The sequence below is a fragment of the Vicia villosa genome, linkage group LG1 (genome assembly GCF_029867415.1).
Source record: "Vicia villosa cultivar HV-30 ecotype Madison, WI linkage group LG1, Vvil1.0, whole genome shotgun sequence".
In the NCBI taxonomy this organism is placed as follows: domain Eukaryota; kingdom Viridiplantae; phylum Streptophyta; class Magnoliopsida; order Fabales; family Fabaceae; genus Vicia; species Vicia villosa.
Genome location: NC_081180.1, coordinates 313,053 through 336,150, shown reverse-complemented (window position 1 = coordinate 336,150; position 23,098 = coordinate 313,053). Strand labels below are relative to the sequence as shown.

General features: G+C 34.1%; 2 protein-coding genes across 5 annotated transcripts in view; one reads left to right on the top strand and one right to left on the bottom strand.

The window, feature by feature from the left end:
• The first annotated feature begins 47 nt into the window (after positions 1 to 47).
• On the top strand, positions 48 to 2,606 carry LOC131625930 (prolycopene isomerase, chloroplastic). The gene is made up of 6 exons (XM_058896767.1): positions 48 to 698; positions 782 to 1,069; positions 1,308 to 1,499; positions 1,584 to 1,742; positions 1,826 to 2,062; positions 2,156 to 2,606. The coding sequence occupies exons 1-6, from the start codon at positions 147 to 149 to the stop codon at positions 2,468 to 2,470; spliced, it is 1,743 nt and encodes a 580-aa protein (XP_058752750.1). The 5' UTR covers positions 48 to 146; the 3' UTR covers positions 2,471 to 2,606.
• The window catches only part of LOC131625910 (DExH-box ATP-dependent RNA helicase DExH7, chloroplastic), a 33,585-nt gene continuing 13,025 nt past the window's right edge, over positions 2,539 to 23,098 (bottom strand). The window contains exons 14-35 of one of the 4 annotated variants that reach the window (XR_009290979.1): positions 22,785 to 22,842; positions 21,938 to 22,003; positions 20,123 to 20,205; positions 19,682 to 19,865; positions 18,300 to 18,455; positions 18,118 to 18,219; positions 17,876 to 18,028; positions 11,847 to 11,951; positions 10,627 to 10,767; positions 9,900 to 9,989; positions 9,762 to 9,818; positions 8,246 to 8,329; positions 7,380 to 7,478; positions 7,142 to 7,282; positions 6,544 to 6,614; positions 5,728 to 5,797; positions 5,211 to 5,303; positions 4,126 to 4,338; positions 3,625 to 3,717; positions 3,262 to 3,384; positions 2,851 to 3,056; positions 2,539 to 2,772 (exon numbers count right to left, since the gene is read on the bottom strand). Coding sequence is in view for 2 of the 4 variants with exons in the window: in XM_058896748.1 (XP_058752731.1) it covers positions 2,979 to 3,056; positions 3,262 to 3,384; positions 3,625 to 3,717; positions 4,126 to 4,338; positions 5,211 to 5,303; positions 5,728 to 5,797; positions 6,544 to 6,614; positions 7,142 to 7,282; positions 7,380 to 7,478; positions 8,246 to 8,329; positions 9,762 to 9,818; positions 9,900 to 9,989; positions 10,627 to 10,767; positions 11,847 to 11,951; positions 17,876 to 18,028; positions 18,118 to 18,219; positions 18,300 to 18,455; positions 19,682 to 19,865; positions 20,123 to 20,205; positions 21,938 to 22,003; positions 22,785 to 22,842 (2,260 nt within the window). In the remaining 2 variants the exon portion in view is untranslated. Of the gene's footprint in view, positions 3,057 to 3,261; positions 3,385 to 3,624; positions 3,718 to 4,125; positions 4,339 to 5,210; positions 5,304 to 5,727; positions 5,798 to 6,543; positions 6,615 to 7,141; positions 7,283 to 7,379; positions 7,479 to 8,245; positions 8,330 to 9,761; positions 9,819 to 9,899; positions 9,990 to 10,626; positions 10,768 to 11,846; positions 11,952 to 17,875; positions 18,029 to 18,117; positions 18,220 to 18,299; positions 18,456 to 19,681; positions 19,866 to 20,122; positions 20,206 to 21,937; positions 22,004 to 22,784; positions 22,843 to 23,098 lie in introns of all 4 variants that reach the window. The other 3 variants (XR_009290981.1, XM_058896748.1, XM_058896756.1) reach the window with 3 other exon arrangements.

Below are 23,098 nucleotides of genomic sequence, written 5' to 3'. Positions count from 1 at the left end.
TAAGTTCAAGTGAATGTTTTTGAATAGGATATTTGTAAGAAAGGAAAGTGGGGCAGTGACGTGGCTAAACTAAAGACAGTGGAGTTTGGAACTTGTCAAGAAATAACATAACACTAGATTTGGTGGTTCCTGGGCCATGCAATGCCATGAATACGATGAGGGGTGTTGCCGTGTTTCCTTGTAATGTTATGAGACTGAGAAGACACTGCTCAAGTATTCATCATCATCATCATCATAGTAACAGTAATAATAATAATGGGAGAATTAGGAAAAGCAGAGTTGTGGTGCGAAACAGCAGCAAATTAGATGATGATGCAGAAGCAGATGTCATTGTTATTGGGAGTGGTATTGGTGGACTCAGTTGTGCAGCACTGTTGGCAAGATACGAACAAAATGTTGTGGTTCTTGAAAGTCACGATGTTGCTGGAGGTGCTGCTCATTCTTTTGATGTCAAAGGATATAAATTTGATTCAGGTCCATCGCTGTTCTCTGGTTTGCAGTCAAGAGGTCCTCAGGCAAACCCTCTTGCTCAAGTTCTTGATGCATTGGGAGAGTCTGTCCCATGTGCTACTTATGATTCATGGATGGTCTATGTACCTGAAGCTGATTTCTTGTCACGCATAGGTCCTACTGAGTTTTTAAAGGATCTTCAAAATCACGCTGGTCCTGAAGCTGTTCAAGAATGGCAGAAACTTTTAGTCAGTTATTCTCTCTTGCTACTTGCTGCAAACATGTGTCTGTGTGTATGTATTAAACAAAAGTTGTTTTTGTTTTTTCACAGGATGCTATACGTCCCTTGTCTACAGCTGCAATGGCTCTTCCTCCTCTATCTATTCGAGGAGATTTCGGTGTTGTTTATACTGCTGCTGCTAGATATGCCCCTTCTCTTTTCAACACCTTTTTACAAATGGGTCCTCAGGCTGCTCTTCGATCCACGCAGCTTCTCTCGCCTTTCTCCCAAATACTTGATTCTTTGGAACTCAAACACCCTTTTATAAGAAATTGGATTGACCTACTCTCTTTCTTGCTTGCTGGTGTCAAATCTGATAGTATACTTTCTGCAGAGATGGTACTCCTATCTCAAGTCATCAATGTGCAGTCATTTATTTATATTATTGCATGATTCTTAAACAACCCTGTTGCTTCTCTCTTCTTATTCTTAGATAGATTATTAACAGTGACTGACCAATTTCATTTGTTAAAAATCTCATAGAAATAGAAGTAAAATGAATATAAAGCTAATAAAACAGTGTTGGTTGAAGCATTAGTGAAATGTTGTTGCTAATAGTGGTTCTCCCTTCTCTCAGGTTTACATGTTTGCAGAATGGTACAAACCAGGGGGCTGTCTTGAGTACCCCCTCGATGGATCCGCAGGTATTATTGATGCTCTTGTACGAGGATTAGAGAAGTTTGGTGGACGGATTTCTCTTCAAAGTCATGTGGAAAAGATTGTTGTTGAAAATGACAGAGCCGTTGGAGTGAAGCTTAGAAGTGGTCAAGTGAGTACAGTAGTATATTAATTTTGAATATTGATGAGAATAGGTGCAAAGATGAACTTTATGTTGAAATTATGACTGGTGCAGTTCATACGTGCTAAGAAGGCTGTTGTGAGCAATGCATCAATGTGGGATACTTTAAAATTGCTACCTGAAGAAATTGTTCAAAAGTCTGAATCAGATAGGATTAATACAACTCGCCAGTGTGAATCGTTCATGCATCTCCATTTGGGATTTGATGCCGAGGTGAGTTTATTTGTTGATGATGACTGCTTTTTTCATATCTTTCACTTTCCATCTATTTGAAGTATTCAACTTTGAGTGAATAGGGCATACGTGATGACCTGGGAATTCATCATATAGTTGTAAATGATTGGGAAAGAGGAGTTGACGCGGATCAGAACGTTGTGCTGATATCAGTGCCTAGTGTGCTTACTCCTAATCTGGCGCCTAGTGGAAAACATGTGTTACATGCTTATCTTCCCGGAACTGAACCATTTGAGTTGTGGGAAGGACTTGATCGCAGGAGTGCTGAATATAGAAATCTCAAAGCTCAGAGATCAGAGGTATGTATGTGAATAAAATTGAATGAACGAATAACAGGCAGCATATGTGTATGTGTTTTTAATTGATGGTTATTACTGTAAACAACAAAATAGATAATGTGGAGGGCAGTGGAGAGAGCAGTGGGAGAAGGTTTCAGCAGAGAGAAATGTGAAGTGAAGTTAGTTGGAAGTCCACTCACACATCAAAGATTTCTTAGGAGGAACAGAGGAACATATGGACCAGCTGTCAAAGCTGGTAAAGACACCTTTCCTGGACATTCAACTACAATACCACAACTTTATTGTTGTGGAGACTCCACTTTTCCTGGCATTGGAGTCCCTGCAGTTGCTGCCAGTGGTGCAATTGTAGCCAATTCACTAGTTTCAGTATCTCAACATTCTCAGCTGCTTGATGCAATTGGAATTTGAAAATCATGCATGATGATGAAATCTCTCATGTTGGAAACCGTTGTTTTTCATTCTCAAACTTGCACACATGAAATAATACATATGATTTTTATACTGTATGATAATTTATGAGTTTAATTGATTTGTATCTTTAGTACAATATTGTTTACACATGCATCGAATCACATTACACCATATAAGATATTTGAGTCCAAAGATACTCTCAAGCACAAAACATCCTAAACAAATTATAGAGTTGGCATCAAGACCAATATTGTACATATAATCACTTTGTCCATGCCTGAATAAAGCCTCCGCTCTGCCTACATAGAAAATGAATATGCCATCACTTTACCACATTTAAAGTGCAAACATAATTGTTGTTGAGGTTCAGTTCATACTCAATTGTCCAAAAAAGGGCTCTTGTTTGTTTCCGGAAAAGGCTCAGCTTCTTTTACTCAAACAGAATGACCGAGTACCGGCAGTGCAGAGCGGATAGAGTTTTCTTCCATGTGACTCTGAAGCTCAATCATTTGGGCACACTGCCTTCTTCTAAAAGCAGATTGATGATAGACTTAATGATCTCGTCATTTAGAACGATTACATTCTGAAAGAAAACAAAAAAGTTGTTATTGTTACTAGAACAAAACAAGCTAAGCTTGAAGTTAATTCTATGAAATATTAACAAGATTAAGGTAGAGTTTGATGCATTAAAGTCAACGAAGAGGATAAGAGAAACAGTATGGGCAAAGGGAAAACTTGAAGACAATTCAAAATATCATTAGAAAAGGAATATAGCTATAAAATGGTACCTCTGGTTTTCTAATTAGCTCCTTCAGAATGGAATGTAGAGCCAATCGTAGCTCCTTGAACAAGACAGCTATTTGGGCAGGTGCATTCAATTTTAACCATCCATCGATGATGACCAGTCCAGTCTATTGTGTAAAGGAAAGAAAGTTATAAAAAGAAAACAAGAATTACTCTTGAAAGAGCAGCATTAAACAATCTATAAAAAATATGCCTTTTCCTGTTTATAATACTAAAAAATTCAATATAATAACGAAACTGATATAATAACCTATTTCATAGCGGACCACCAATTGGGGGTATATGTGGTCCATCCTAGCATTGCCATAGGCATAATTGATTTGAGAATAGAGTAACAGAAAATGTACCTGATGCTGAACATTGATTGACCCTCCAAAGAGCAAAATTGAGTATGGAGAAATGACTGAAGTATCTCTTAGAAATATTTTGTTCGTTTCAACCTGACAATTTTAACATTTACGTCATTGACAGGTAATTGGATTGATTATAAATGTAAAAAATTTGATGCATATATTCTATATGTTGCTTGAGGGGGGGTTTTGGATTGATTATAAATGTAACAAGTTTGATGCATATATTCTACATGTTGCTTGAGGGGGGTTTTAGAATTTGTGTAAATAAGGTAATGATGCAATTACATTAATTAGGGAAAAACATAAATCCTTGTATTTATGTCTCTTTATATATAAATATATTCTCCTGTATGTAATAGATGTATGCAATTGAAAAACAAATTCACTTTTTCAAAGGAACAGATTCAAAGAGATAATACATTTCCAAATTATGTTAGAAGAAACATTTTAAGCTAAAAAGGTTACTTAACAAAGTTATGTAAAAACGTTACAAACCTTTTCAAGGAAGACAAGAAAAGGGTGCTTGAATACTTTTGTGTTACTGTTGATAGAAGATGGGTGGAGATGAACTTCTCTTCTTCCATCAAACCAGAATGTACGACTAGAATTCACAGAGCTAGGAGACCGCTTAAGGCTGCTGAGAGCAGTTGCAACAATACCTTGTTCACCAGCTGCTACATTGGGGTATAAACCTGCACATAGTATAGCCTGCAAGGGTACACTCAGATCTTCGGTTGAAATAATATCCGATGGAGATATTTGCTCATTATATTTTCAACATCATTTCTGTATAGGATAGGTCAGGAAATAGAAGGCTTTACTGAATGAGTGGCCTTGTACATGAACTGACCCTTCTTTCAGAAATGAACATAGATGCCCAACAAGTATTTCCCCAAAAGGACAAACAGAATACTTTTTCAAATGATATGTAATAAGAACTGTTATTACTATTCTAGATACGCATGACGGATTGAATAAATAATAGTTTCAGGGACAAGCAAAGTGAAATCCATCTAAAGATACAAAGATTCAGATTATCATGGAAAGACCCGATAACAATTGGAAAATGTAACATGCTTCAATTTTGCAGAATCTTGGTTTAGGCCTGTCACTTAATTGGTAAAACGATTACTCATAAATCCTTCAATTCAATTGATATTTTTCATTCAATGCATGCTGGAAAGTAATAACAATTAAAGCTCAGATTTAAATTGGTGATATTTTGAATGGAAATAAGGGAAATATACTTCTAATCTCAAGGGACAAAGTGACAAGCAACCTCTTTGAGATATTTGCAATGGATGAGTATAATTATTTTAAAAAGAAAAGAAAAGGATAAACAAAAAATGACAATCTACACTCAGGATACTGAAAAGTGATAGAAAAAGTCATGGCACAAACTCAATAAGAACACTGATAGAAATGACATCATACATCAAACATAACATGGAGAACATAAACAAATGCCCAAGAAAGAGAATTATAGAACATCGTCTTAAAGCTTTGATGAAAAAGAAACAAGCATTGCCTAAAAGTTACAAGTTGTGGAAAACTTACAACTAAATATATCCAAACCTTACCTTCAAAATCGAAGAGTGATGTGCATGCATATTAAATGGTTGTGATGCATCGGAAAGCCACCTGTCAAGACTCCCTATCCTTTTGCCATCCACCTGAAGTGGCCGTCCAGATTATAAATCAGAGAATATTACCAGTAAAAAATTCTCACGTATAATCTTCTAATTACAGTTGATAGTAAATATATTTTGTAATAACGTAGAAGACATAAAGGAATATTTGTAATAATGTAAATACTCTAACACGACCTTTTAATTACTATTGATAGTAAATATATGTTGAATTTATTATTCATTATATTATTCTTTCCTTTTACTAGGTTTTCAGTTTCCTTGAGATAGCCTAGGTTGAATCATGTTACTATTTGCTCTCTCTTTATATTTGAGTAGAGGCACTGCACCCCAGACCTAGAGGAGTACTCCAGGTTTGTCAGGGAGTACCTGCCAAGAGGCGCACTCTTGGAGTCTTGGTTACTCAACCTACTTCATAAGCAATACTTAATAAGAAAAGGCAGCAAACCTGATTAAATTTTGGAAGAGTAATGAGACCAATGTCTGCTAGCAAAGTTCCAAACTGTATCCTCATCTCCCTGTCAAACATAAATCATGTTCTTAAGATGTGTTGATATAGAAACTACAATTCACTAAAAAAAAGCTTAGTAATATGCCTTTTGGCATGTCCATATCATACATTACTGTTGAGGTTTCACAGCCCAATCATTTACACGTTAAATTACCATTTCAATATACTTCAGTAAATTTCTTTGAGGGTATCATGATATAATTGATGAAGACATTTGTTCTAGCAAGTTCGGCAAGTTTTCCATACCTTGTTTAGGGAAACTTAGTTATATGGTGCAGCAAGAAAAAAACACCTAGTGTATCTCCATTCTGATTTCATTTAGAAACAACACATTTTTTCTAATCCTAGAATATATAATTCTGCTAACCAGCAAACAAGGATCATAAACTGTATTGTAAGTATTTATTATATCCATTCTATGTAATTTCAGCTTCTGGGGTTGTTGAAACTAACAATTCAGCATATCCATTTTATGTAATTTCAACCTTTGGTGTTGTAGCATATAGCAGTTATTCTATGGTGGAGGAAATTTCTTTACAGGAAACATGTCATGAGACACATTACTAACCAAACAATATAACAGAGGGAGATAAAGAAGAATTGTTAAGGAATGAGAGAATAAAGAATACTAAGAGGTAGCTGGGAGATGTCTCAAATGAAAAACAGTAAATAGATTAGATGCAAGAGAAATCATATAATTAACAAAAGACTTCTTTGAAGTTTAGTCTCATTCTCTTGAATAATATAGAATACCTTATCATAAACATTACTGGGCTGCTCAGAAAATATGAATTGCAGAATTGCTGTGCAGCTTTAGCTCCTTTCTGCAGATGTAAATGTAATCAATATTTTTCTGATAATGGAATACTAAAATGAAATATATGTCTAGCAAATATGATAGTTCTCTTAGAATTTGAATTTGGCTTAACTCAATTCTTACAAAACTGGCTTAAAAGGTGAGCACTGCCCCTACTTATGAACACATTTCAAGGCAATATCCATCCAACACGAGACTTCTCAACAAGTTGTAATGCATAGATTTATATGCATTCTTACAGCTAACAGTTAAGCATATGTGCAGCTAAAGTCTCATGATGATTATGATAAGCAAGGCCAGTTTCTCTATTTATTTATTTACTTATTTTCCCTCACAAGGTCACTATTTCTTGGTAAGAAGCACGGTAGTCATTTCTACTTATAAGGCTGCTTCATTTACAATCCCATTTTTTGATATCATTAGTAGTAGTAGTGAGAAAGCAATATCGTTAGATAGTATGTGCCTCAACCAAGGTGATCTTAACATTAATTACCGAGAGCATGCCGAAAAAACAAATCAGAATCACTCACTGACCTCATTCAAAATAGTCTCCCATCTTTTGTAAGCTATCATCATAAGTAAATGATCGGATTGCTTATCAATATCATTTACGTCACCAGGCCCATCTTGCTTTTCATTCAACAATATTAGTTTTGCTCTTTCAACATTCTGCCTCTGAAGAAAATCCACAAGGGCCACAACAATTAATTTGAAGTCAAATATATAGTTAACCAGACAAAATATTTATCAAAGAACTGGTAGGATAGAAGACCTCATCCTTGGGATACACAAACGGAGACTTGTAACTTAAAAATGCGGAAACTGAAAGAATAGGTGACAAGCAACCGAAAATTGCACCATACACCATCATCTGCAGTCACAAAAACACCATTGTTAGTGGCTGGCCCATTAACCTTATATCACTTGAAAAGAGAAAAGTAATTGCAGGAAAAAGGTCGAAATTTACTTTCCAATTTTCAAGTAATTAAGGTGTAAATAATATACAGGCTATAATTAATCTACCCTAAAAAAGAAAAGGGCATTTACTAATCAGATCTGACTATTATGGTAAGAATGAATTAAACCTAATATTGTATTAGAGCCTATCCATTCAAGCACCCACCAAAGTATCCACACACCGAATCCAATAGTACTAGGTGTAAGAGGGTTTACTGGAAAAAGCTCGAATCCCACATTGAATAGAGTTATTTATGACTTTAAAAGGGATTATAAAGAGTGACACCCTTCACCTTACATGCCCAAAGACCCCCTTGGTGCAAGATTGTTTCTGAATGCACTTGAGTTACTTTTCACTCAGCAGCATTGATAATTACAATGATAATAAATGAATAAAGAAATTTACAAGGTAGTAACTAACCCAACACTATTGCCTAAGATACATTGAACTTAATCTACTTGCTATACAATGAACCTTAGCTACTTGGAAAGTGGAGTATTAATATGTTTTTATTTCCAACAGTTTTGATTTAGGTGAAGAACCTTGAATATATAAACATAAAGACAAACATAATATAAAAATCAATGAAATATAGAGAGAAACGGCTGCGACGAAAACAGGAAAGTAAAAAATTCTTTTTAATCCTTTGAAGATAAGAGGAAAGAGTAACGTGTGTGTACCTTCCCAATTAATACATCAACAGGTAGTTTCGCCAGATGATGCCCAAGAGGTGTCAACTCTTCATCCCCCTCAAGAGCACCGACCTGCAACATTTTGGTTTCATAATAAGAAAACAGAAACAAAAATAAGGAAGCATTTGACATATCATATTATATAGTTCTACAAACATATTTCCACACACAAGGCTAATAGGAAATGGAATATCTTTTTTGGAGAAAACATTTACAAGGATGAGAAAATATAGTGAATGGAGTAGGAAAATGTCTAAGAAAAACAAATGGAACTCGGTTTAACAATTAAATTCTTCAGTCTATTGATAAACGGAAAAATCAAACCATATTCCAACACGAAAGACCTATCAAAAGAACAACCATGCTTCAAAGTAAATGAGGAGTTTGAAAATTCATATTCTCTATAGATCAAATAAGAATGATGTCATGTTTGAGGAGAAAAATAAATATTCAGTCATTCAAGAGACAGTAACCATGCTACCTAGGCTGTTCTTACAAACCTATATCCAATTTAACATACTTGAGAATAAACTATGGTATATTTTCTAAATGATTGAGTGAGTAATATATTCAGCAAGAGCATATATTTATATACATATGTACAGCTTACAAGAGAAATTATAACTAGCATTAACTTCTACTCCTATAGCCATATTTATAAACAAAACTTTTCATAACTTTTTAGCCTTAAATATAAGCAAATGTCAACTAACCGATCCACACTTAATGTTACAAAACTATCCTTATATTAATTACTTAATATTGTGAAGAGATGGCAATTTAATTAGGGGTATGTTAGTAATTATATTAGTTCTTTTACATGAAATTAAGAAAACTAAATACACTTAACTACCATTCTTAATAAGTGTGAAAGTTGTTTGTTTTGCTTATAATTAAGGGCGGAGGGAGTAAGGTACAATGAATCTAAGAATGCAATTTGCCATGATATGACTAAATCTAATTGTACTTGGAAAGTACTATAACATTAACTATAGTCTACTGTCACTGTGCCACATGCATTATCTTAATAATCGAAGTGAGGATCAGAACCAAACATAGTTAATAAAATATGTTAAATATGTTTTTGCTCTCTAGAATTACATAACTTTTGTAAACTTAATCTCTATTTTTATTCTACTACTTTTAGTATATCATGAAGGATATATTTTTCAAGGACCAAAATATAGGGTTAAATATATTTTTAGTCACTATAAGATACCCTGTTATTATGTTTAGCCCCTACAGATATTTTCATCGATGTTTAAACCCTGGTTTGGTATTTTTTTTATGCAATTTACATCTATGTTAAGAATCAGAAAACATCAAATTAAAAACTAAGCATTGTTGTAAATCTTCGTGGGAGCTAATCTTGATAAAATGATATTTTATAGACACTAAAATGCATTAATCCGTGTAAAGAAAGTTATAGAAAACAAAATTTCTAGAAAAAAATTCAAAATAATTCTTTCATTGAAATCAGTAATAGTTAAAAAGATCTGAGTACCTCATACAATAAAGACATTGCCGAATCAATTGCTTCAATTTTCGGAGGTTCTAAAGCCTGTTAATGGAAACATATTGTAAAGAGCTGTCCAAATAACTGATCACATAATTTTTTTAAATCCTAAAAATAACTGCTTACCATAGACAAAAACGATTTGATATATCCAAGACATAGTAACTTAATCTGCAGACACAATTCAACTAATGGCATTCGAAGCATCTCTGGGACCTGGAAAAGAAAAAAATAACATAGACATGCAAGGAAAAAAGGATATTAGAATGATGGAAATACAGATCAAAAGACACTTGGTTTCAGAATTTCACTCTCATAATCAAAAACTTATATAAGTTTTTATTAGTATACAAACACTAATTCGTTTGAATAGACTATTCTAAATCTAATGGCCCTGAATAATGGACTAAACAAATACAATTATTACAAATCATATTTACAACAAAAACATATCAACTGTAAATGAAAACATAAAACAGTCTAAATGCACATTGAAGAATCTGTATTTTGAGAATGTCAAAAAACTGAGAGTAATTGAGAGAATCTGAAGTATCTAATCTGAATAATCTTCATTCTAATGCTTGAGTATATATATTGTAGGTAAGTCTCAGAACAGTTGTAACTGTCATAAGCAGTGAAAGCTGCCAGTAATAGTAAATGTTTGTAACTGAATAATATATTTCAAGTATCTTAAAATTACAAGCACTAATATCTTTATATAAGACTATTCTAATCTAATGGGCTTAACTATTGGACTAAAAGCCCGAATATAAATTACTACTAATAATAGTAAAAAATAAATTATTTACAACAGTAAGAATATTCTTTTACAATTTCCTTTCAAAATGCATACCTGATAAGGACGCATGAGTTTTTCAAATCTATAACGAGTGTACAAGCGAAAGCAAATTCCAGGTTTTACACGTCCAGCTCTACCCTGACGCTGCCTCGCATTTGCTTGAGAAATCCAATCTTCAACCATGCTAGACAATTTCTAGTATCAACCATAAAATCAATCAAACCAGAAAGTAAGGTGTTATATTTTCTCATTACATGCATGTTAAGAGTTTAATAGTAATTCTATAGTTGTAATTCTAGCTGTGCAAATGAAAGTGAAATCAGTAAACAATAAAAATAGTAGAATAGAATAGATCACTTCCATTTCACTTTTTATTTATTTATTTAGACCAGCAAAATAACTGAATTAACAATGTAGATGGAAATTTTCCAAAGACTTATTGTCTTAAGGTGATCCATTGCATCCCATGTACTACAACTAGTGTTGACCTTAGATTAGACTATGATTTAAGAGAAAGCAGGAAGACATTAGAAAAGTGGTTGTTGTGGTTGAGCATGATACAGATGTCAAACATATGTTCATGTTTGACACTAACCTGACAATTCGAGTGCTTCCACTTGTATTTCACTTTTTTTTTACTTCCACCCTTAGAACTTTTATACCAATACAAATGAAAATAGTTGAGAAAAACTAAAAAAAATAAATGCACGAGAAAAACTTATTGTTAAGAAATGTGGTTGGGCCTAAATCACCCTACAAAACCGGTTGGTAGGGTGAGGATTGCCCTCACTTATAAGCACATGTTTAGGCCATATATTGTCCGATGTGGGACTCTTAACACTTATCATCTCAACAATGACCCTTACCAACTAAAAATATATTGATTCTCTCTTTTGATTTAATATTTGTGCCTACATATGTTTTATGAGTTCCACTTTGAAAATTTTCCATATACTTGTCTGTACTGTATATTATTGGTAAGCAAAGAAATTATAAAAGGACACCACAAGAGCTTCAGGTATCTTGCTTCCGTGCACACCAAAATCACACTTACTTTTTCCTATGAATGACTCATATCCACGTCAAAACTATTGCTCTCAGATTTATTAACCAGGGGAAAACAAAATAATTTAGCAGTCCAAAAATGCAGCAGATGATGAAAGTTCAATGGCAATTTGTCTATAATCAAAACTTTTACAAACAAAATTAGTTTTGCGCAATTGACTTGTTCAAGTAAGATAACAATTCATCAAAATAAGAATAAAAGAACATACCTTTTGTGGATTATAACGATTCTCCTTATGTTTTCCACAGTCAATCACATATATCACATCATCTATTGTTATGCTGGTCTCTGCTATATTTGTTGCTATAACAACCTAAAAGAACGATAAAATTTATTTTTAGATATATAACCTAGAAGTACGATAAAAGTATATTTTAAGGTATTTAAAGATAAACTAAAACAATTATAGATTTTACAATATGAGAAAATATCCTATATCTAATACTCAAACATAAGAATAAATATTTTATACGTTCTTATATTCTGAATATAGTAAACAATTGGCAAAATTGACAGTTGGGTTTGTTGGTGTTCTAGACTGTTGCTTCATGAGCATGGCGAGGCCTCAATACTATTACTACTATTGATTGACACGATGAAGACATTATATTCTACTAAAAGACATCAAGAACAGAACCAATATGATACTTGGTTGACACTTGATTGCCGATGGAAACAAAACAAGTGAATTAAATACTGCCCTGATGTCAAACTCAGATTCTATGAGTGAAAACTGTGTATTCTTCCCTTGGGAGAATTCTCATATATATACACGTTAAATTACAAGATAAATGAGCTATTCTTCCTAATAAATCAGAAACTGCCATATATACATTTATGCAGTTTATTATGCTAATTAACACTACTAATTATATTCCAATAAATCAGATAGTGCAGTATAATATACATTTATGCACAAATATTCTGATTAGTAATTATCATAAATGTAGTCATTAAACCTATTGACATCCCCCCTCAAATTGATGCTGGTAAATCAACAAGCATCAATTTGCTAACTAAAAAATTGTGCCGCTGACGAGTCAATGATTTAGTGAAGATATCAGCTGTCTGAACAGATGTGGAAACATGAGGTAGATTGATAACTCTTCGATCATAGGCTTCCCGAATAGAGTGACAATCAACCTCAATGTGCTTCGTTCGTTCATGGTAAACTGGATTCGCTGCAATTTGTATAGCACTAGTGTTGTCAGCATATAACGAAGTTGGTTGTGCTTGAGCGAATCCAAGTTCTGTAAGAAGACCGCGCAACCATATTATTTCAGAACAAGCAGCAGACATTGCACGGTATTCGGCTTCGGTGGATGACTTTGAAACTGAATCTTGTTTCTTACACTTCCAAGAAATAGGAGCATTTCCTAAGAACATACACCAGCCGGTAGTAGACTTTCTTGTGTCTGGACACCCTGCCCAATCAGCGTCACTGTATGCTTGAAGTTGGAGTGTCGTATCATGAGGAAAAAATAAACCCCGTTTTGAGGTTCCAATGAGGTATCTAATGATTCGCTGCACTGCTGAAAAATGGAAATGTCGTGGTGCTTGCATGAACCTGCTAACCGTGTGTACAGCAAAAGATATATCGGGGCGAGTTATAGTTACATAGATAAGACTACCAACCAGCTTGCGATAAAGAGTTGGATCATCAAGAAGGTCACCTTCATCTCGTCGATATTTAACATTAACTTCCATGGGAGTGTCAACAGGATTTCCGCTTGTGAGTTCAGCAAGTTGGACTAGATCCTTAATGTACTTTTGTTGATTTACAAAAATTCCTTCAGGTTGATAATGTACCTCTAACCCCAAGAAGTAAGTAAGACGTCCCAATTCTTTCATGTGAAAAGATGAATGCAACATGTGTTTGATTGTAGAGATACCTTCTTGATCAGAACCAGTCACCACAATATCATCCACATAAACAAGAAGCACCACAATGCCTTTAGGAGTCCTTTGTAGAAAAAGAGATGGATCATATTGACTTTGAATAAATGAAAAACCAAGTAAGGTAGATCGGAACTTTTCAAACCATACGCGTGGTGCCTGTTTTAAACCATATAGCGATCGTTTTAGTTTGCAAACAGTATTTGAGGAAGAAGTGGGCATACCGTTGGGAAGTTTGATATAAACTTCTTCCTTAAGATCACCGTGTAGGAATGCATTTTTCACATCCATTTGATGTAGTGGCCAGGATTGTGATGCAGCAAGAGCAAGAATGGTGCGGACAGTAGTCATCTTGGCGACCGGGGCAAAAGTCTCGTCATAGTCTAGTCCATACTCTTGCTTATTTCCAAGTACTACCAAACGAGCCTTGTAACGATCTATTGATCCATCAGAACGCAACTTTATAGAAAACACAAATTTGCTGCCTAAAGGTTTAACAGTTGGAGGACAAGGTACAGTTTCCCATGTTTGATTTTCTTCTAAGGCCAAAAGTTCATTTTCAATAGCTGTCTGCCAACAACCATGCTCCATTGCCTGTGTATAAGAAGAAGGAATAGAAACACAAGATAATGCTGCTGTCAAGGATAAGGGATTAGAGAAACCATACTTTTCTGGCGGCTTACGGATGCGCGTACCCTGTCGTACAGGGCCTGGTTCTGGTTCTTGTATTGGATCAGCAGTCGAGGAACTTTCTCGAAGGGGCCCGTGGGAGTCAGCTGGCTGATTTTGGGTGACAACACGACGTCTTTGGTAGGTCAACAGAGGCTTAGAGGATGGCTGGCCTGTTGAAGAGTTAGAAAACAGTGGCAAAACAGAAAATGTAGAAGAAGGAAGATCATGATGGGTTGCAAAAAAATATTTTTTTTCAAAAAAAATGACATTTCTAGAAACCCGAATTCGACGAAGATTAGGATCATAGCATAGAAATCCTTTTTGATGAGATGAATATCCAAGAAAAGCACATTCAACAGATTGTGCCGTAAGTTTAGTGCGTTCTCGTGGAGGAAGATGAACATAACACACACATCCGAAAATACGAAGAGTGGAGTAATCTGGTGGGTTACCAAATACTCGGCTGAACGGAGATTCATTATTTATTGATGGGGATGGCAAGTTGTTTATAAGATGAACTGCTGTGGATAGGGCTTCACACCAGAATCCTGTTGGCACATTAGACTCGATTAAAAGTGTGCGGACAACATCAAGCAAATGACGATTTTTTCTTTCAGCTACCCCATTTTGTTGGGGAGTTGAAGGACATGATCTTTGAGATACAATCCCATTAGATTGCAAAAATTCTTGAAAAGAGTTTGATGTGTATTCGCCCCCATTGTCAGAGCGAAGTATTTTGATTTTGGATGAAAATTGAGTCTGAACATAAGCATTAAAAAATTTAAAAGTGGAAAAAACTTCATCTTTTGAGCGCAGAAAATAGACCCATGTAAAACGACTATAATTATCGATAAAAGTTACAAAATATTTGTAATTTGCATGAGATATAATCGGTGCCACTCCCCAAACATCACTATGGATAATATCAAAAGGTTGTGTTACTTTCGGTTGATGTGTTGGAAAAGGAAGAATTTTACTTTTGCCAAGCTTACAAGGAATGCAATCAAAATCAATAGAATTAAGAGATGGAGTGTGCTTATTTCCAAGAAAACCAGATTTTAGTATGTCATGGAGTACATTAAAATTTGGATGCCCAAGACGCCTATGCCACATTTGATAATCAACGGTTGCAACATTGCACAAAATAGAAGGTAAAGAAAGACTTGGAAACAAAGATAAATTGAGTGGAAAGAGACGTCCAACTTTAGGCCCCTTCGCAATTATCGTCCCTGAGTGTTGATCCTGCACAAGACAACCAGATTTTGAGAATTGTACTTGACAATCATTGTCAACTAATTGACCGACAGAAATAAGATTACTAGTGAGACCAGGAGAAACAAAAACATCGGTTAAAGTTGAAGAAATATCACCGGTTGCTGTGATAGGTAATTGATTTCCATCAGCAGTATGTATCTTGAGGTTACCAGAATATTTGGTGACATTATTAAGAAATTGAGCTTTGTTGGTCATGTGGTTTGAAGCCCCAGAATCAAAGTACCAAGGTGAAGATGATTTACCTGAGAATCCCAAAGCAGAGAACGCTGAAATGATCATTTGCTGAACCATTTCAGGGGTCAAAGTCTGGGCGGCAGTAGGCACACTTTGTTGGGCAGCAGTATGCGCATTTTGTTGGACAGCAGTATGCGCATTTTGTTGGACAGCAGTAGACAAATCAACCGAAGTTGTGAAGGCTGTTGCATTTCGCTTTGGTGGCCTAGTTGGACATTCTTTTATAATATGCCCATCCTTTTTGCAGTAATTGCAGAATTTTTTTGGACAGTTGGAGGCATAATGCCCAGAGCGCTTGCAACAAAAGCATTGAATATTGCTCATATCATGGTTTCTTGACCTCCCTTGTGCTGTATATGCCACTGGGACAGTAGATGATTTTTGTTCTTCAATGATGGATTGTGTAAGCAAGCGCTGTTCTTCACGTAACAAATCATTGAGACACACATCCAATGAGGGTACTGGATCTCTATGCATCAGATTTGAGCGGATACCTTCAAAATCGTATCTCAATTTCATAAGAAACTGATCTCGTTTAGTAGTGTCGTGAACTGTTTGTACTGTACTTAGGCCTTCGGTACTTAAATTTGAATAAACTATATCAGTGTATTCAGCCCAAAGATTCATGAATTGAGAGTAAAAATCAGATATAGAGAGACTTTCCTGTTTGAGATTAGCTATGTCGTGCTCAAGTTGGAATCTTCGGGCTGCATTGTTCTGACTATAGATTTTCTTCAAGTAAGCCCACATTGTTGCTGCAGTCTTGTATGGTCGAAGGTTCAGAACAATGTTGGGATCAACCGAACCAATGATCCACGACATGATTTGAGCGTCTTTGACCACCCATTTAGCATGTTCAACCTTATCTTTGTCTTTGTTAGGGGCAGGAGTTGTTTCATCAACATGACCCCACAAATCTTTTCCTTTGACATATAAAGAGAATTGGAATTCCCAAGCTGAATAGTTTTTGCCATTAAGGCGAACCATGAAAACATCTTGTTTTTCTTTTGACATTGAATCGAAGAACATTGGAAACACGAGATGGAAATCTTGATTGGAAAAAAAAAAAAAAAAGGGGGAAAAGAACAAGACCGGGAAATTCGAAGCTGAAAGACAAAACTAGAGAACAAAGACTAGATTTTGGATCGTGACATGCTCTGATGCCATGTCAAACTCAGATTCTATGAGTGAAAACTGTGTATTCTTCCCTTGGGAGAATTCTCATATATATACACGTTAAATTACAAGATAAATGAGCTATTCTTCCTAATAAATCAGAAACTGCCATATATACATTTATGCAGTTTATTATGCTAATTAACACTACTAATTATATTCCAATAAATCAGATAGTGCAGTATAATATACATTTATGCACAAATATTCTGATTAGTAATTATCATAAATGCAGTCATTAAACCTATTGACACCTGAGTCATAGCATGTTCTCAGAAATTGATCTGTAATTGAGTTGTCCCAAGAATCTCTGGTCGAAGGTGATGAACCTCTTTGCTTGAGTATCAAAGTGGAAGTTGTGATATCTCATTTACCGAAATAGTTTCTCAAAAGGAAATATGATTACTAATGAATAGGAACAGTGGCAGTTTTCAAATCTAACCATTGAAGTCTTTCTCTTTTTGTTATTTAGTGTTTCTATTTTCTAATTCTTTACTTTCTAGTCTCTTAAATTAGTCGCAAGTCTTTAAGATTTATTTGGCCATGATAGGATGTCTATTTCACATTATCGTGTTATGGCCTGCAATACTTGTCAACTTTTATGGTTGAAACACTTACTCAGAGTTGAAACTTTGTGAACTAGGGCCTATGGAACATGTGTGATGAATAGTCGGTATTGTATCTATCATCGAAACTCGTCTTTCATAAGTGGAATAAACACAGAACTGATTGCCACTTTATCGAGAGAAGATCCTTTCGGACATCATTAAACCTCTTTAGTGAGCTCCAATAATCAGTTGCCATATATCTTCACCAAATCTCCACAAGGATCTCATATTGATTTTTTATGTGACAAATTAAGTTGGATGCATATGACCAGTCCTAGAGCAAGGTATCAGCAAAGTTCTCCCTCACGCGTTCTAATAGACTATATTACTATTTTATAGTCCTAGTAAATAATAACATATGATGGATAAACCTCACCTTGCGTATATTTCCTGGAGGGCGTAAAAAAACCTTTTTCTGTTCAGTTGACGCAACTGATGAATGCAAAGGAATAACCCAATCAGAAGATGGCCCACCGAACTGGTACGACGCTGCTAACTTATCATGTAAGTGATTTATCTCAAACACTCCCTAAAAAGTCAAATTACAATGAAAAGATATTACTATATAAGAAAATACAGGTAAGCATGACGACTCAAATGAAAACCAAACAGTCTTACCGGTAAGAAGACAAGGATAGCACCCTCACCACAACTTTCATCAATGTAACAAATTAGATCTTCAATAAGATCGTAATCAATGACATCCTCGTTCACTTTTTTCTGAATATTTTTTTCTGAATGGTCAAATTAGAGTTACAATTATAGGTAGTATGAAGGTTAACAATTTAAAAGAGACTAACCAGATTTTTTTGGGCTTGTTCACTGAATGACTGATAATAACTGGGATCAAAATGTGGATTAAAATGTTCTTCAGAGAGCAGAGACTCATCGCCCCATGCAGATAAGACTAGATTCTTCTTGCCCCTGCTGTTTGTTACAGAAGCTCTCTGCGAGTTCTAAAATAAATTGCAACATTTCATTAATTATAGTAGGGGTAATATGTAAAACACCAACTTTCATTAACTATGTTATTAGGCAACAATCAGCAATAATCATGTTTTAGGCAGCAATTATGTTATTAGACAGATTTTGAGTAAACAGGAAAATTTAAGGAAAAATGAGTAGGCCTTAATTTTGGGACTGGATATTGATTGGAAGAGACTAAGCTCTCGAATCCTTAGAAGTAAAGACAAATATTCTCGAATTTCTTGCGTAGGAATTGCCTGGCAACAGTAGAATATTTATTTCCCTAGTTTATTTGTTAATACCTATTTTGTTGTATCGTAAAATATGAGAGAAAAATATAATTGATAATTTGATAATAGCTTCATATTGATACAAAGGACTCAACATTGATCAATATTTATAGGAATACATAGACCTAACTCTAAATTAAGAACAATATAAAATTTGATACTGAGAGATACTCTAAATTAATACTACATCCGTTCCAAAATATAAGATCCCTTAAAATAAATCATGGTAATTAAGAAAGTTGATTGGAGTATTAAGTTTGTTGACTATTTGTATAACTTTACAAGTTTATCCTTATGAGAAAGAATTATTAACTGTTTGTGCAAGAGTATTTAGTGCAAATGTAGAAAAAAGATGTAACATAATTAGGGGCATATGGGTAAAGAAATTATTAATGCACTTTGAAATTTGAAGAGTCTTATAAAAAGGGATAAAAAAAACTCAATAGAGTTCTATATATATTTTTTTAAATTGTAATATCTGACCTTGCAACCACTAATCCAATGAGACCAATCCCACCGTCCACTTGTGTGGCTCCGTTTAAAGCCAGAGCAAAGCTCGGTATGAACATGACCCAACACAAGAATTCTTCGCACCCAGTGGGACACCCTTAAGACTCAAGCCTTCACCACTAGACCAACCCTTGCGAGTTAATAAATTCTTATATTTAATAACAAAGATAGTATTACATATATTATAATATTCTAACATAACTCATTCTCCATTTTGAGTTAACACTCTAGAGATTGTTATCACTAAAGGTACCAGTTTCAATCATATTCATACAAAATGATATCTTTTATATCTAATTCTCTTATATTCCCTGGTCCAGTTCTATTATTAGCTAGAAGGAATGGTTAAACAACTACAAATCAGAAAATTTACAACTCAATTCAGCAAAAGTAATCTTAAGATGGCCATAGATTACCTGTCCTTTAGAAAATGATTCATTTGCTAAAGATGCAGGTGAATCTGAAGCAAGTCGATAATTAATCTGATCATATATATCCTCAAGAAAGTATGATGTCACTGGATGAGTCCTGCCTTTTGCAGTAACTACAGGGCAATGACCAAAGTATTTTGAAAATGAACTTGAATCCACAGTTGCTGACCTGATCATTATGATTGTAAAATAAAATGGAAGTTAAGCTAAAAGGAAATGAAAAGAAGATAAAATAGACCATTAGTTCTTCGAACAAAGTTAAATAATTAAAGTCCCTTTAAGCCAGCTCAGATGGTAGCTTTATAGGGACATCAAATGTAAGTGCGCGAGATCGAACCCGCGACATCCTACTTTATTCATCTTTAAAAACTGAATTTCAGCCACTAGGCTACCTGACAAAAAAAATTTTAAATACTTAAAACATACATTAGAATAACTTTGACTTTTGAAGAGCCTTCACTGGACTGCCTCTCAATTAGATTCTTTAACACAATTAGAATAAAATCACCCTATAGCAAATCAAAAAAATAAACATACAAGATTAACATATTTCTAAAAAAAGAATAGATTATCAGCATAAGAGAGTATAATGATAAAGGATTGTGAGTCCTCTTAAAAGCAAAAAATATATTGCAGAACCAAGCGATTTCTAAAATCTCGTGATAAAAGAAAAAGTTGTAAATCTTGTAATTTCACTTATTTGCTTCCCTCTCCCTTTTCTACCAACAATAAACTGAATTAAGAACACCAAAAAAAAAAAAAAAAGGTTTGTCTGTGTTTGAAGATTGTGAATTGGTAGTTGATCCTAACACCAACGATGGAAAAAGCTAAGATATGATACAAATACATTGAATGAGATATGAAAAATATTAAATATTATTGGACAAGACACAAGATAAAGAATCAATATAAATTGAGAAACAGGAAAACGAAAAAGCATATAAAAGATTTGATGGTTAGAGACTCAAGCAAGTGGGTATGATGGATATGAATAGGGATAAACATAAGAGGAACCTGCATAACTGATGGTTAGAGACTCAAGCTTTTAGGAGAATAAAAATGGGAAATGCTAACAAGTGCCCCAGGGGCACTATTTAAGAGCTTAAAAAAGTAAGTTTTTCTTGGAAATATAACTAATTAATGCATCGAAAATTGAAATAGTGAACTTTTTAAAGAATATTTTCTTAAAATAGAATGCTTAAAGAGTGCCCCTGGGGCACTCGTTAGCATGACCCAATAAAAATATATATTTTATGATATATTGATAATTAATATTATCTCATAAGATTAGATTCTTATCTTAGAGTATCTCTTAAATTACTTTCTGTGTACAACCTAGTTGTTATTAAAAAATCAGTATAAAAATATTATCAATTGAATTACACCAATACCATATTTGAAGTCCTTATTGGTTCTCTTTTCCTTTTATCTAAAACCCAATAACTTCAACAAATTGCAATAGCAATAACTGTAGATCCTTCTAGTTTGCATACCAAAATATACAAAACAAGATAAGAGATTCCTAACTATAATTTTGTAAACAAAAGTGTGTTAGCTAGGCCGCGATACTAAGAACGTTTATAACCTATGAAGACCTTATAAAGATTGATATACTATCAGTGAGTTTGAGCTTATGCTAGAAATACTACATTAGTTGTTGACATAAAAAACATCTCAAAAGCTAGCTCGAAGAATGAGGGTGCCCAATACATTTGTACATCCAACAATCCGGGAATCTGAGAAATGTGGGACTCCAATACAACTTCAAAACCCATCATCACGCCTAGTGCGGGTCAAATTCCCATATTGCAATAAATAAAAAACCTAAATGGGCTAGGATCTCATCCAAAAACTAGCTTGAAGAATGAGGGTGCCCAAGTACACTTATACATCCAACAACCCAAGAACCTAAGTAATGTTGGACTCCAATACAACGTCAATAATAAGTATTAGTATAAATACGACATTTTTTATTATTAAATGTACTACATATACACAATAATATCAAAATGCCTACTTTCTTTCTCACTTTCCCTACCAAAAAGTATTTCTATTTTTCTCACCTATCAATTATAGCATCTATAGGTTGATCCATGACCTAAATACTTATGCAGGGGATTCAAGGACATCTTACAAAGAACTACATATCAAGTTAGATAAGACATAAACAATTAGAACCATCTCTCAATGTAAGATTCATGCAGATGTTTATTGTATACCATCCTAATTGATTTTACTGACCAATAAAGACCTCTCATGAACTTCATCAACTATGATATGAGTAATACCCGTCAAGCTTCGGTTCCCCTGCAAAATGATTAAGGTAAATCAGAACTTAAATTTAACAAATAACAAAAAGAACAAGGTAAATAATAACTAAATATTCAATAAATAAAAGGCTCAGAATTGATACCATGCTCTAGATACCAAGTTGAAGTTATGAGTTTTAGATAAAGGAGAGGAAAAATAAAGAATTTATACAATAATAGTGTAATATTATTGATGATGATTGGATACTAACTTAATACTTGCTTTGGTTGCTCAGCCACTTTGAGCTAGTGAGGGGTGTGGCAGTATTTTACTCCTATTATTTGTGTTATGTGTACCTTTCATTTGCAATTAGCATTTCATTTACCATTAAAGCAATGTAGTTAGTTAGTTGAGGTTAATAATCCTCCCATAACTAAATATCGACTAATCTTCCATTGCATCTATTAGAGATATAGGGAGACAATATGTTATAGGGCTTAAATATAATATGTTATAACTTTGTACAGCTGGCATAGAGTCTCTTACCTATAAATACGTGTCATCTGTATTGTGAACATTCAAGGGAATACAATAAAATTTCTTCATCTTTCTCCTTTCTTACTATTCTAACAGCATCAGCATATAAATAAGAATTATCAGTTGAAATACAGATTGAGTCTTTTTTGTAATATATTTTAACTGTTATAACAGGAATTAGGGTCTCAGCTTTTCTTTGTTTTCTATGCTTTTCTTGGATCATTGAATGTTTTCTAAGTTTTTCCTCATTGAATACTTTTTGCATTAACCTATTAAACTTTTCAAAAAAAAAATAATGTACCATCAATTTTCTCAGAAGGATGCCTGTTGTACAGAACAGAAGCCTTGTTTTCTCATTCCTGGCATGAAAATAAACAATCAATAAACTAATATTTATAAAATATAACAAAAAGACAAAACCCAAGGCATTCGCACATATGGAGAGGAAAAAATACAATGTAACTAGCATTCCATTACAGAATACTTTCTTCATGTCACTAATTAAGAATTTTCTATACAAAAGCATCAAGGTACTGCAAGTGCATTGTTAAACAACCTTAAAGTCTTAACAATAAAAATATTTAGTAGCCTAAACATATTTGATTAAAGGAAGTT